This window comes from Leopardus geoffroyi, chromosome B3 (assembly GCF_018350155.1).
Source record: "Leopardus geoffroyi isolate Oge1 chromosome B3, O.geoffroyi_Oge1_pat1.0, whole genome shotgun sequence".
Classification (NCBI taxonomy): domain Eukaryota; kingdom Metazoa; phylum Chordata; class Mammalia; order Carnivora; family Felidae; genus Leopardus; species Leopardus geoffroyi.
Window position 1 is genome coordinate 121240799 of NC_059337.1, and position 14068 is coordinate 121254866.

The 14068-nt window shown below is 38.5% G+C and overlaps 1 protein-coding gene across 7 annotated transcripts in view; it reads left to right on the forward strand.

Annotated features, from left to right (window-relative positions):
• GPATCH2L (G-patch domain containing 2 like) overlaps positions 1 to 14068 on the forward strand; it is a 77044-nt gene that overhangs the window by 16673 nt on the left and 46303 nt on the right. For all 7 annotated transcript variants that reach the window (XM_045451599.1, XM_045451601.1, XM_045451597.1 and 4 more), the window contains 4 exons: positions 2500 to 2564; positions 7038 to 7214; positions 8736 to 8815; positions 11527 to 11594. In XM_045451599.1, the coding sequence (XP_045307555.1) occupies positions 2500 to 2564; positions 7038 to 7214; positions 8736 to 8815; positions 11527 to 11594 (390 nt within the window). The remainder of the gene's footprint in view (positions 1 to 2499; positions 2565 to 7037; positions 7215 to 8735; positions 8816 to 11526; positions 11595 to 14068) is intronic.

The window sequence follows — 14068 nt, forward strand, 5'->3', positions numbered from 1 at the left end:
TCATAGTCTTAAAATCCTGGTGATATTTCTGTAACATCATTGCCATTCCTCGAATTAACTTAACAGAAAGCTTAAATTAAATTAACAGAAAGCTTATAGACATATTTAATCCAGGCTCTTTCAGAAACCGTGAGTCCTCTTAAATGCTGTCGACAAAAATAGAAAAGGTACAGTGACACGAAGGCTTTAGGTTACCAGCACCTTTCTTGATCCAGCAGATTTCTTTGAGCTTACCCCCTTGGTTTAGAATACGAGGAGAGAACGGCATCCGTGCAAAAAAAGATCAAGGGAGCACTGTATTTTGTAGTACTTACAGGTGGCTGGAAATGAATGGGGAAAAGAATTGATAGATTTTGTAATAAAGCAAGCAGTTTAAATTTTATAATGGTAAATACTCAACAGAGTAGAACTTGTAGTACTTGTAGAGTAGGGATCAGCAAACTTCCTCTGTAAAGAGCCAGATAGTAAATATTTTAGGGATTTGCTTGTGATATATGTTCTGTGTTACCACCACTCAGCTTTGAAGTTGTGGTGTGAAAGCAGCCATCGATGATATGTAAATGAATAACTGTGGCTCTGTTCCAATAAAACTTTACTTATGGACACTGAAATTTGAATTTCATATCATTCCCACGTGTCACAAAATTCTTCTTTTGATTTCTTTTTTTGCTGTAAAAACCATTCTTAGCTCACAGGCTAAAATAGGTGCAGGCTGTCATGTGCTGACCCCTAAATCTCAGTTAGTGATACTGCAAACTAATAAAGTATATATAACGTGCTGATGGGATAGCGTATCTGTTCTATAGCTTAATGTGCTTTTTTTAAGGCCTGCTTACTGTGAAGAGGAGTTAAAATATTTTCAAATTTGGCCTATCTTTGAGGCCAGATGAGGATAATAAAGTGGTAATATGAGAGACTGTGTAGTGGAACTCAAGGGAGTTAGACCACTGATGTTCTTAGGAATTTGCTAAAAATACAAAAGTAGCACCATTAAGTTCAGCAGGCACAGTTCCTTGAACTCAGAAGTAGGAAGGGTGCAGTGCTCAGGGAGGATGGCCTCTGGTTTTACCCGCAGAGCTCCTTGAAGATTCTAAATCCATCAGAATCCAGTAGTATAGTTTTGTGACACATTTCTTACGGCAACACCCAAGAAAGTTCTCACTTATCAGTACAGAAGAAAAGAAAATGAAAGAACGTTTAAATAAATCAAGTTATGTTTTATTGGCTCTTGCTGCAGCAAATTTCTTGGATCTCTTCAGAGATAAACTTAAGCGAGGAAAGAGCACAGCTACTTAATTTAATCAGCAGTTTAAGGATTTCGTGTTGGCAAGATATTTGGACATGTTGCAAAAATACAAAATATTTTCACATTTTTGATCCAGAAATATAGACTGGGATTTTGCCAAGCCTATTGCTTATGCAGTATGATAAGAATGTTTCTTCCTTGCTCTGGTTCCTTCCATCTTTTAGAGTAGGTGAAAAAAAATGGCGAGTTTGGAAGGAAACACTCCCAATCAAGGGAATAGCTAAAATTGTAAAGAATAGGGAAATTTTTCCTGAACCAGATCAAATTTAATGGAGATTAGGCCCAAGACACTGCAGCATCAGAAGAGGCAGAATCAATTGTTAGTAATAGCTCAGAAAATGAAGCAAATTGAACAGAATTCTACAGAGCACAAGTTGTATTTCATTGGCTTCAAATGGAGTTTGTTTATACCTTTTTATTTTTAACCTTCTGTTTTGAGTATGAATTTTGTTGTGTCCACTTCATATCGGGAAGACATTAAATTTAGAAAATGTAACTTTGGTCGTACTGACTTTTTTCCTGTTCATGGATTTTTGTTTGCCGCTTTGTAAATGGGAACAAAGCTTGAGAGACGCTACATGTCTTAGAGTTGGACAGTTTCATTTGAAACCGAGAGTTAACAGTATTTAAAAAAAAAAAAATCATTGGTAAATTCATGTTGTTTAATACATCCAACCAAGTTGAGATTAGTTTTGTGAGCCTTAATAAATAAGGTTTTTTTTAAGTTTGTTTATTTTGAGAGAGTGTGGGGGAAGGGCAGAGAAAGAGAGGGGAGAGAGAGTCCCAGGCAGGCTCCGTGCAGTCAGCACTGTCAGCACAAGGCCTGATGTGGGCTCTATCCCACGAACTGTGAGATCACGACCTGAGGCAAAATCAAGAGTTGGACCTTTAACCGACCGAGCCACCCAGGTGCCCCACTAAATAACTCTCCAGTGCTAACCTAACAAAGTGACTTTTGGTATTTTTTAAGTATTTTGAAATAGAAGTATAAGTTTTGGAAGTTTCCCTAGGTTTTGTTTTACAGGAAAATAAGCTTTCCTCTGTGGCTTAATTATGAAATTTAATTTCTGATTGGCTAATGAGCCGGAGTGAAATTAGGCAAACGGGATGTTTTGATTTGAAAACCTGAAGAATGGACGCTGCTTTGGTTTTGATGGGATCTGATGTGTTCTCTTGTGTTTGTCTCTTTTCAGTGAAACCAGCAGTGTGTGTAGCAGCAGTGACACAGGGCTCTTTACCAATGATGAAGGACGGCAAGGTAATCTTGATCCCAGCTTTGGGATGTTGGTTGAGTATTTCTGGGAAGATTCGAATGATTATAGGAATACGTCACTGAGAATATGGTGGTTGTCTATGGCAGCGGTTCTCAAACTTTAAGGCATATAAGAGCCACCTGGTGAACTGTTAAAACTGCACATTCGGAGGTCCTACAAATCAAATAGATCTAGTTAGATTTGGCTTTTGGAATCTGAATTTTTCACAAGTACCTGCAGTGATTTTCATGCAGGTAGTTTAGACTTTGAGAATCATTGATTAGGGGGGTAGCGGATTAGGGGGATAGTGTCAAGGATAGGACTTTTGGAAGTTGCTTTTAATTAGAACCAAAAAATATCCTTCTGTATTAGCTCCTTCATTGGATATTAAGACATTCTTATTTTTACATAGGAAGAGTTTATTTTTATAACCTTGTTTATAAATGATCATAGTGTTCTAGATGAATATATTCTAGAAAACATCTTCTTTCTAATGTTAAGACTTCTGAAATTCAGTATAGAACATTGTGGATAAGACTGGTATAATTTAATTACCAGTTCTTTATTTTTACAACTTAAACAGTCATTTGAGACTTTGTTTTTATCGGGTACACTTGCTTAGGACCATACTAACTATGTTCCAATAAGAGTTTCATATAGCTCCTTTGGACTGTAATTCTCTTCATCTAAATAAGGGATTTGTAGCTCTCTAAAGTCCCTTCTAGCTCTGGGATCCAGTGATTTTTCTTCAAGGGTTAAGTGATCAAAGGACAAAAACACAATGGCTACATGTCTAGGCTGATCCAGAAGAGATCCTGGGACCGTGAGACTCCGGATCCGAGTTCTGATTTTGGAAAGAGATTGCGGGAGGTTATCTCCCCCATACCTCAGAGTTGTGGGCATGGATGGGGTTGCTGAGCTTCTTATTGTAATGGAGGTTATTGTGAATACATTTCTGTCCCTTTCGGATTCTGAGGGAGCTAGGTGTCATTAGAGGCTGTGTGTATATACTCCCAGATTGGGTGCAACTAGGGTCTTGATTCTTTTGTCTTTGCTTGAATGAGCTAGTGTATACAAATTTTGCTCTTTTTCTTTGTTTTTATACTGTTCTATGAAGTGTCATAATGTGTCTCTTAAAGATTATGATATATAATTATACAGAGGTGTAAGAAAGTGTGGACCTGTTATGACAGATTAAGTTTCAGGCCTTCGGAAAACCTTTTTACTAATAAGCATTCCTTGCTTTATCGTGGAAGATTTTAGAATATTCTATAGCCCTAGCTTTCCTCTCTATCTCTGCTTCAACTTCATGCATTCTGTGCATTCTGGTGATACTTGGATACTTAGAGTTCTCAGCACAAAGCTATGTCATTTCCTGCTTCCATGTCTTTGTTTATGCTGGTGTCTCTGCCAGAAATCTCATCCCCACCTTTTCTTGACCGGTTGGTCATCCACCTAGACAGTTTTCGTTTTGCCCCTCCAGGGCATATTTATGGACTGTGTCAGTGGGTTGTTTTTTTTCCCTCAATTTCTTATTGGATTTGGCCAATAGGAGGCATTAGCAGAAGATTGGAGGGAGGAAGGTGAATGAGACTGAGTGTATTTGTTCAGTTTTTATTATGGTAGTACTGTTTAACAGCCCCAGAATTTCAGGGGTTTACCTCATTTATTTCTTGCTATGGGGCTGCGTGTTGGCTCAGGCTCAGCTGATCTAACCTGGGCTCAGCTGGTCTCCAGGCTTTAAGTTAGGTTTGTATCTATCTACTCAGTGTATCCTGTCCTGGGACCTCTGCTGGAAGAGCAATGACTGTTCTTGGCACGGACTTTTCCTGGTGGAAGACGTGAATGCTAAGTGACCAAACCAGAGCTTGGCGACCAAGCCATATTTAAAAAAGCTTTTGCTTGGATCACGTCTGCTAATGTTCTACCCCAAGTGAGTTATATGACAAGCCTTATGTCAGTGGGAGGAGGAAGTATGCTCTGCCTGAAGGGGAAGGCTCTGGAATTCTGTAGGTAAAGGCAGAAAGCATGGATGTGTGTTATCACAGGGAGGTAGCGAAGAGTTGGAGACAGTAATACAGTCTGCGACTTTGGATTGTAGCTTTCTCGGGCTCCCTTTCTGTTGGACTGCTGGTTGGCAGTGGTGGTGTTCCTCTGCCAAAGGCCACCACCCCTGTTGGCAGTCTTCTGTAACCTAAGCTTTCTCTCTGGTCTCTAGTAACCATTCTCTCTCCTTGCTGCTTCAGGTCTAGGAAAGGTAAAGACTTCCTGCCGGGCTGGCTCCAGGGTGCTTCACCATCCCTTATTGGTTCCTCTTAATACTATCTACTCCTTTGTAAATAGTCACCTTATTGAAGTCTCCATTACTGCATTTAAGTGTGTGCGCATTTCCTGGAGGGAATCTGGCTGGATGTCACAGTCCGTGCAGGCATCATCTCCTAGAACCAACCCTTGCTCTTTCTTTCCCTGTACTTTCTTACCGCTTACCATATGACATTCTTCATAGATGTGTGCCTTTTCCATTGAAGCTTTTTCAAGGTACAAATTTTTTTTATTATTTGCAACTATAGTAGGTAACACATTGCCTGGCATATAGTAAGCTCTTAATAAATGGTTATTGTGAAACTCAGAAAAGGGGAAAATTCTCCGCTTTCTCCCTCAAACAGGATTATACATAGAACCTCAGATTATGAAACAGATAACCTGTTTTGGTTAAAGCGTGATTCTAGAGGAGCAGGAATTCTGGAACCTGACCCATCAGCCTCTTCCTTATTCTCCGGCAGTACTCTTCTGTGGAGCTGCTGCATCATGCATCCACAGGAGCCCAGGGTAGGGGACTACTGGTCTAAATGATTTCACAAGGTTTCCTTTGGTTCAGTGAAGCCCTTTTTGTATTGTCAAAAATCTTGAGTGAATGCTTGAGTATCAAAAAAAAAATGCCATTATAGGATGCCATTTGTCATCAGAAAATATTATCTTAGCTAAATATACTGTTTTAATAAATGGCTTAAGGAGTGTCTATGAATAAGAAAGGAATTAATATATTGACATGCAGAGAAACTAATCATTGTCAATTCTAATGCCTATCTTTAATCCATCTATGCACCTGGTTTAGTAAGATGCTTTTAGAGCAGTAGTTCTCAAAATGTCCTGAAGTCAGCGCAGCATCACTAGGGAACTTGTTAGAAATGCAAATTTTTGATCCTGCTTGGACCAGAATCAGAAACTTTGGGGATAGGACCCAGCAGTCTGTGTTCTAACAACCATTTTTGGTAGTTCTGATGTACGTTGAAGGTTGAGGGCCACTGTTCTGGAGAAACAGCCATTGATGGTATGTTTTTATAAGGGAACACTTTGAGTAACTTCTTTATGAGCATTTTCATTTTCCCTTTTAGAGATCTCCACAATGAGTTAAGAGTTATCATTACCATGGATGTAAGTGGCCCGTGAATCTGATACTTCATGTGCTTAACATGGCCTGAGGAATTTCCCTGGGATCTGGCACACATTAGAGAATGAAGGCATTATGAACACTTTAGATGTTCTTGTCATGAATCCCTTCATCCTTGGTATTTTGAAAGGAGTATGGGATGGCAGACATGAAGTTATGAGTCTTACTACTCTTTGTGGGTGGGAACAAGGTCTCTTGCAAACTGAGATGCTGTCATTGTAGCCAGTAGAAAGAGGTTTGAACCAAGAGTCTGGCTATATGGGTCTAGTCTTGACTTTGTCACTAATGACGAGTTTGGCCTTGGTTGAATGGTATAACTTCTTGACAGATCTCGGGAGGTTATATTGCTTGTCTCTGTGGTTAGTTTTTTCCTGGTTACTTGGATTGCTAGTGTCAAGATGATTTTCTGTCCCATTAATGTCAGGGTACCAAGGAATAAATGAGGTATGGGTATACATTTTTTGTTAACCTACTATGAGAAATGCAAATGTAATACCTCAGGAGTAGCTAGTTTTGAATTAAGAAACATTTGTGGGCTTTGAACTCCCAAGTTCATTTACACCACAGAATGGTACATAGGAGGCAATTTATTTTTGTGTTAAAGGCTTTGGAGTTAGTCACGCTTTGGGTTCAGATCTTGGCTTCATCATTTACTAACTTGACTTTGCCTTCTCTCGCTTTAGTTGCCTTATAAGTTGGAATTCGTGTAGGGTTTAGAAGAGATAACATGCTTGCAGATTTTTAGCATGGACCCTCATAGGGTGGTAAGGGTTTAGTAAATGGTAGCTTTATTAGTTTTTTACTATCAGAAGTTGTCCAGTGTAACACAGTATTTCATTTACGTGAAACTAGTTTGGTACTCTAGTTTCCATCATAATATGGATCAAGAAGAAGGTTCAAAACAGTTTTTTTGTACTTTGACATTATTTAAAAGGTATCATCAAACCTATAGTTCTGAGAAATCATCCTTGCATTTGGTTTTCCATAGAGCATGTTACAATTCCAACTTATGATATGTTTACTTTAGGGGATGATGAGCAAAGCGATTGGTTCTATGAGGGAGAATGTGTCCCAGGATTCACTGTCCCTAATCTTCTGCCCAAGTGGACTCCTGATCGTTGCTCTGAAGTAGAAAGAATGGATTCTGGACTGGATAAACTTTCCGATTCCACATTCCTGTTACCTTCTCGACCAGCTCAAAGAGGTAAGTTCTGAGGAGACCAAACTATACTTCACACTTTTATGGTTCTCTTTGGGGAGAATCATCCCATGGCAAGCATATTCATGCCTCTAAGCATGTATTAACTATCTGAGTTTTGGAGCTAGTCCAGGGATTTTTCTAGAAGATTCAAGGGTGAGTCTTAAAACTTGAGGTTCTCCATTCATACGTAAATCCAACCCGTGGAGACTCTTGGGATATCTATTAGCAGGGCATTCCTTCAGCTTGCTATTGCCATTTGTGCCAGATTTAGGAAGCCTAGCAGCGTGTCACTGCTGCTTACCTGCTGTGAAACCGATGAGCTATGGAGTGCTCAGTGGGAGCCTGAAGTATTGGATCTTGGAAGAGAACAGATTTCAGTAAGAACATTCACAGACAAGGTATAATGACATTTTTTAATTGGATGATTTAAAAATATTTCCTTAAATTATTTTATTATTGTGGGCTTTCACACAAATACATCCTTTCTCTTTGCTTTTCCTTTACTTCTGATGCAGCAAGGTAGAGTGGGAAGAGCCCAGGGAAGGGAGAAGGAACTGTGGTGATAATACTGTCTGGTACTGTCTTCCTAGCTCGGTTACTATGACAGAATCACTTCATTTCTTTGGGACTTCAGGGTCATTACTTAAAACACTGTGATATTGAACAGACTGTTTCAGAGGTTTCTTTTAGTTCTATAAATTTATGATTCTAAGATTCCCAGGAATCCGTTATCAGGTAATAGTTGGGCATCTGTTGGTGATTAGAATTATGCTCAGAGCTATAAACTCCTATAGCAATTTGTTAAGATGAATTTGGGTGATTGAAAGTCCTTCTCAAAATAGTGGGCTCTTGGTAAAGATTACTGCCGGGCTTAGGCACACATTTGGCTACCTTAACAACTTCCATCAAACATTTCAGTGACCATTTCTGAAAGTTCTTTATGGACCACTTAAAATACACACAAAGAGGAATAGGGAGAACAACTTAAGATGGCCTGTAATTCCATACCCAGAGACAGTGTCAAGATAACATTTTGGTGTGGACTCTTCCAGTTGTGTGTTTTGGGTGTGGAACGCATGCAGTAATTAGAAAAATGAGATTTTACTATACAGGCTATTTTTACTGTTATTTTATGGCATAAAGTGTTTTTGAGATAATAACTGGCATTTAATTTATAATTAGAAATTATTGATAATGTCTTCTATTTGTGTAGTGTTTTTGGTTTATAAAGTACCTTCCGTGTGCTGTTTCATGGAGTCTTCAAATGAGCTCTGTGAGACAGGATTGAGCCAGTGATTATCCCTCCTTTACAGGTGAGGATGCCCAAGTCAGAGGTAAATGACACGCCTAAGATCATACCACAAACACATGGGAATAATAAATCCTTGGAGGATAGCCTAGTGATACGAGCTTTAGGGTCAGTCTAGTAAGATCCTGGGAGGAAGGCCTGTAGTGTGCTAGAAGCACATCATTGCTAATGAATCTTCTGCATTTGGTTTCTGAGGGCTTTCTTCTGTTTTTTAGGATATCATGCTCGCTTGAATCGTCTGCCTGGAGCTGCAGCTCGATGCCTCAGAAAGGGCCGAAGAAGGCTTGTTGGGAAGGTGATAGCTCTCACTGTCTACTGGGCTCACTGGGAGGATAGTATTCCCTACAGGATTTGTGTACCCTGTTGCTAATCAGAGGTGCTGCGGTACTCCCTGGAGTAAATTAAACCAACTGGAATCTTTTGCAAGTTCACGAGAGAGAACCTTATGTAGGATGTGAATGGATACACACATAAGAGATGAAGCTTAATTCATACAGAAATTTGACAGAGCAAACACTGTCATGACAGTTTGTTTATCTGTAAACCTATAGGCCTGATCTTGTCTCTTCTCCTCTTTTGATTAATCTTATATTATTATATTATGGAAGTTAAAATACTCTTGGCTTCTTTATAACTCCTACTGAATTCATGAATGCTTCTTCTATCCTAACTTTGGTGTTTTGTTCTAGAATTCATTAAAAAAAAACCTGAAAGAAAACCTGTTCTCAATTTTTAAAAGCTCCTTGGCCACAAGGAAGGGATATCTACCTTTATTCAGTTCTGCCCTTGCCAGGGACTATACTGGGCACTGGGCACCGAGAAGGTATTGCCTTCTACCTGATACTACCTAGACAGAAGTGGCAGAATAGAGAATTGAACCCAGCTGTACTTTTGTTTTATCTTTTTAAATTCAAATTTAAAAATTTTTTTAAATTCATTTTTTACTCTAGCTTTGAGATTGAAAGTAGGTTAAGACTGGGGCTCATACCCTGTTAGAGAAGATGGTGGTGGGCTAAGAGCGAGCAAGTGAGAGGCATTTCAGAGCTTTACTGCATTCACTGCATATGCAATTAGAATGCCTACTATGTGTCAGGCTCTGTGCCAGGCCAGGTATATAGTGATCACAGCCATAGCCTGGCTACCCTTAGGGAGCTACTGTTTTGTAGTGGAAATACGGAGTTGTTTTCTGAGATTTTAGCTATGTAAAAGGAATGAAGCTATTTATTTCCAGATGAACTCAGATTTTTTATCTTTAAATTTAATTTCAGATCTCTCATTAGAAAGACATTTGATTATTGGAAGAATTATACCTTCTTCTTTTGGCTCATTTATTTTACAGAAAATAAAACGCTGCTTTTGCTATCCTGGGAGCTTATTCTTACTTAATGGGCCAGCTAACAGGGTAGGAGTACATGAGGTAGAGGGAGGCAGGAGGTTGGGAGTAGGGAACAGAGAGATGGTTTTACTTTTTATTAGTTAGGCTGGAAGGGTAATGTTCTCCTTACTGTCTGCCTTATTTTGTTTCATCTCCTGTAAAATAAGAGCCTTCCTCTTTTGTGGAAGTAAATCATTTCGTCTTGAAGGCTCCCTTTAGTTTGCCTGGAAGGAAACTCTAGGGCCTGTTGGACGTGCCTCCAAGAATTTCAGATGAATAGGATAATATTTACTTGTTTCATTCATCTTCATCACCTTAAAGGGATATTTGTCATTTCTAGCAGAGGTCACTGTTCTGCCCTCCCTCCCCCTCCCCCACCTCTCTTCTCTTTTTCTAAATTATAATCATAAATAATGAGTTTCATTCACCGCTCCCTGCCAGCGAGCTGCTAATTACGCAAAGTACTGCTTGTAATTTACACAGTAATAAACTGTAAATTTAAACATTACGGCACTTTAAGTTAATAATTTTTCTGCAGTAACAAATAGCTCATTTTTCACCCATCTTTTCTGTTGGCCCCACTACTATGGCTGTGTCTGTGACCAGGAGGCACGTGCCTAAGGGAGGAAAAATGTGAAGAATACACTATGTGAAACCTTTTCATTTAGCTCCACTCCCACCCAGAATCTGACCTCAAATTAATTTTTCTAGAGTCAGTTCTGCTAAAATGCGTACCCTAATATTTTAGGCTAGTCCACACAAATGAACTAGCCATCCACATAAATGAAAAGCGATCATAATGTTTTCCCAGAAACAGATGTGTTTGAATAACAGGCTTCACATTCTTGACAGTCATGCCCGTGACTTATGCGTTCTCATCTTCACACTTACTCATATGTGGGTACCTCTTATTTGTGTATCATTGGTACCCTTCCCCAGGTACTGTGGTGACATTCATTGTAAATATACTCAAGTTAAATGAAGGGTGAGTGCCTTCTGCCATTTTCCAATTTTTTGGAGATGATTAGTTTCTGAATTGCTTTTGGTGTTACGGGTAAGCTTTCATATTACAGTCTTGAGAAACCTAAATTTAAGAACCAATGTATACAAACTATTTTACTTTAAGAGATGATGCTTAACAGACAAAAGGTAGGGTAGCAATTTTTGTAAGTTCTAAAATTCCTTTAACATGTATGCATTAGTCACCAGATTGTAGGTGTTACCAGTGAGGCCTGGGTAGATTTCCCATTATGAAGCCTATTGGGGCTGTAATCATACTTGCCTAGAAGCTTGGTGTGCTAGCCTATTAAAAATTGGCTGCTGTTGGACTTTTTTTTTTTTAAGTGTTCTATTTCCATATACTTTAATAACTTGCTGTATTAAAACATATAGTAAACAAGGTTTATAATGACTTTTTTGGAACACTGGGAAAAATAAGGCTAGGATCACATGTAACACTTTTTAAGATAGATTCCCATAAAAAGAAATAAACTTGCTGTTAGATTTTAAGATTGACATTTGACATGTGCCTTTGAGGTTGCTGGCACAGTTGTGGGAAAGTGTGAGCCTGATGACAGATCATACTTTATTTCTATGGTTAGATGACACTCTTGTCTTCCTTGCCTTTTCAGGAGACCAGCATAAGTACTTTGGGAACTGAGAGGATAGGCCACATTATTAGTGACCCTCGGCAGAAAGAGTAAGTGCTGCTTATATATTTACTTATTATCCCAGCCTCTTCCTTGGAGGAGGTAGAGGGAAGTTTTATGGAGGAACCTAGAAATTGGGCTTTAAAGCTGAACGAGAAGATCTTAAAGATTTGTGCTTTACCACGGTTAACGTGGCTAACACCCCAAACCCACGAGAGTGATTTTTTTCCTTCCGAGACTAGTTTTTCTTTCTTTGCTGTTTGTATGTACAGGTGCTGCATTATAAAAGTAGCCTCCAGTTAGGATGTTGTTTTTTTTAATTAATGAATGAATTAATTTACATTGAGGTAAAGTTGGTATATAGCATTACATAAGTTTCAGGTGTACACCATCATAATTCAGTATTTGTATCTGCTACAAAGTGATCATCACCATAAATCTAGGTACCATTCATCGGCATAAAATAGAGACCTTTCACCCACCCCTCAACCCCCTTCCCCTTGGTAACTACTAATCCATTCCCTATATCTATGAATTTGTTTTGTTTCGTTTTATTCATTCATTTTGTCTTTAGATTCCACATAAAAGTGATATCATACAGTGTTTGTCTTTCTCTGATTTACTCATTTAACCTAATCCCTCAGTGTTCGTCCATGTTGTCACAAATGGCAAGATTTCCTTCCGTTTTATGGCTGAGTAGTACTCCATTGTGTATGTGTGTATGTATGTATACACCACATGTTCTTTATCTGTTCATCCATTGATGAACACTTAGGTTGTTTCCATACCTTGGCTGTTGTAAATAATGCTGCAGTGAACATAGAGGTGTATATATCTTTTCGAGTTAGTGTTCTCATATTCTTTGGATAAATACCCAGAAGTGGAATAGCTGGATCATATGGTAGTTCTATTTTTAGTTTTTTGAGGAATCTCCATACTGTTTTCCACAGTGTCTGTGCCAGTTGACTTCCCACAAACAGTGTACAAGGATTCCCTTTTTTCTACATCCTTTCCAGCACTTGTTATTTGTTTTGTTGATAATAGCCATTCTGACAGGTGAGGTGATACCTCATTGTGGTCTTGATTTTCATTTCTTTGATAATGAGTGATATTGAGCATCTTTTCATGTGCCTGTTGGCCTGTATGTCTTTGGAGAAATGTCTGTTCACATCCTCTGCCCGTTTTTTTTTTTCTTATTATTTATTTTTATTTTTTATTTAATTTTATTTATTTTGAGAAAAAGAGGGCATGCATGAGTGGGGGGGGGGGGCAGAGAGAGAGAGAGGGAGAGAGAGAAAGAGAGTATCCCAAGCAGGCTTCATGCTGTCAGTCCAGAGCCCAATGTGGAGCTTAATCCCGTGAACCGTGAGACCATGACCTGAGCCAAAACCAAGAGGTGGACACTCTCCTCTGCCCATTTTTTAATGGGATTGTTTGGGGTTTTTTTGTTGTTGAGTTATATGAGTTCTTTATATATTTTGGATATTCGTTATTGGATATATGGTTTTCAGTATCTTTTCCCATTCAGTAGGTTGTCTTTTGGTTTTATTGATGGTTTCCTTTGCTGCACAAAAGCTTTTTAGTTTGATGTCACATTTGTTTATTTTTATTTTTGTTTTCCTTGCCTTTGGACTCAGATCCAAAAAATAAAAAAATAATAATCAGAAGAGACTCATGTCAAGGAGCTTACCACCTATGTTTACTTGTAGGAATTTTATGCTTTCAAGTCCTACATTAAATTCTTAATCCATGTTAAATTAATTTTTGTGTATTGTGTAAGATAGCGGTCTAGTTTTCTTCCTTTGTATGTCGTGGCCGGTTTTCCCAACATCGTTTATTGAGGAGACTGTCTTTTCCCCACTATATATTCTTGCCTCCTTTGTCATAAATGAATTGACTATCTATATGTGAGTTTATTTCAGGGCTGTTTATTCTGTTCCATTAGTCTATTTGTCTGTTTTTATGCCCATACCATACTATTTTGGTCATTATAGCTTTGTAGTATAGTTTGAAATGAAGAAGTGTGATGCCTCCAGTTTCGTTCTTTTTTCTTAAGATTGCTGTGGGTATTCGGGGTCTTTTGTGGTTCCATACAAACTTTAGAATTATTTGTTCTAGTTCAATGAAGTATGCCATTGGAATTTGAATCTGTATGTTGCTTTAGGTAGTATGGACATTTTAAAATGTTAATCCTTCCAGTCCATGAGCACAGAGTATCTTTCCATTTAGTTGTCTTCAGTTTCTTTCCTCAGTGTCTTAGAGTTTTCAGTGTACAGGGCTTTCACCTCCTTGATTAAATTTAGTCCTGGGTATTTTATTCTTTCTGATGTAATTGTAAATGAGACTGTTTTCTCATTTCTCTTTCTGATAGTTCATTATTAGTGTAGAGAAACACAACAGATTTCTGCATATTGATTTTGTATCCTGCAGCTTCTTTGGATTCATTTATTAGTTCTAACAGTTTTTTGGTGGAGTCCTTAGGGTTTTCTGTGTATGGTGTCATGTCATCTGCAAACGGTGATAG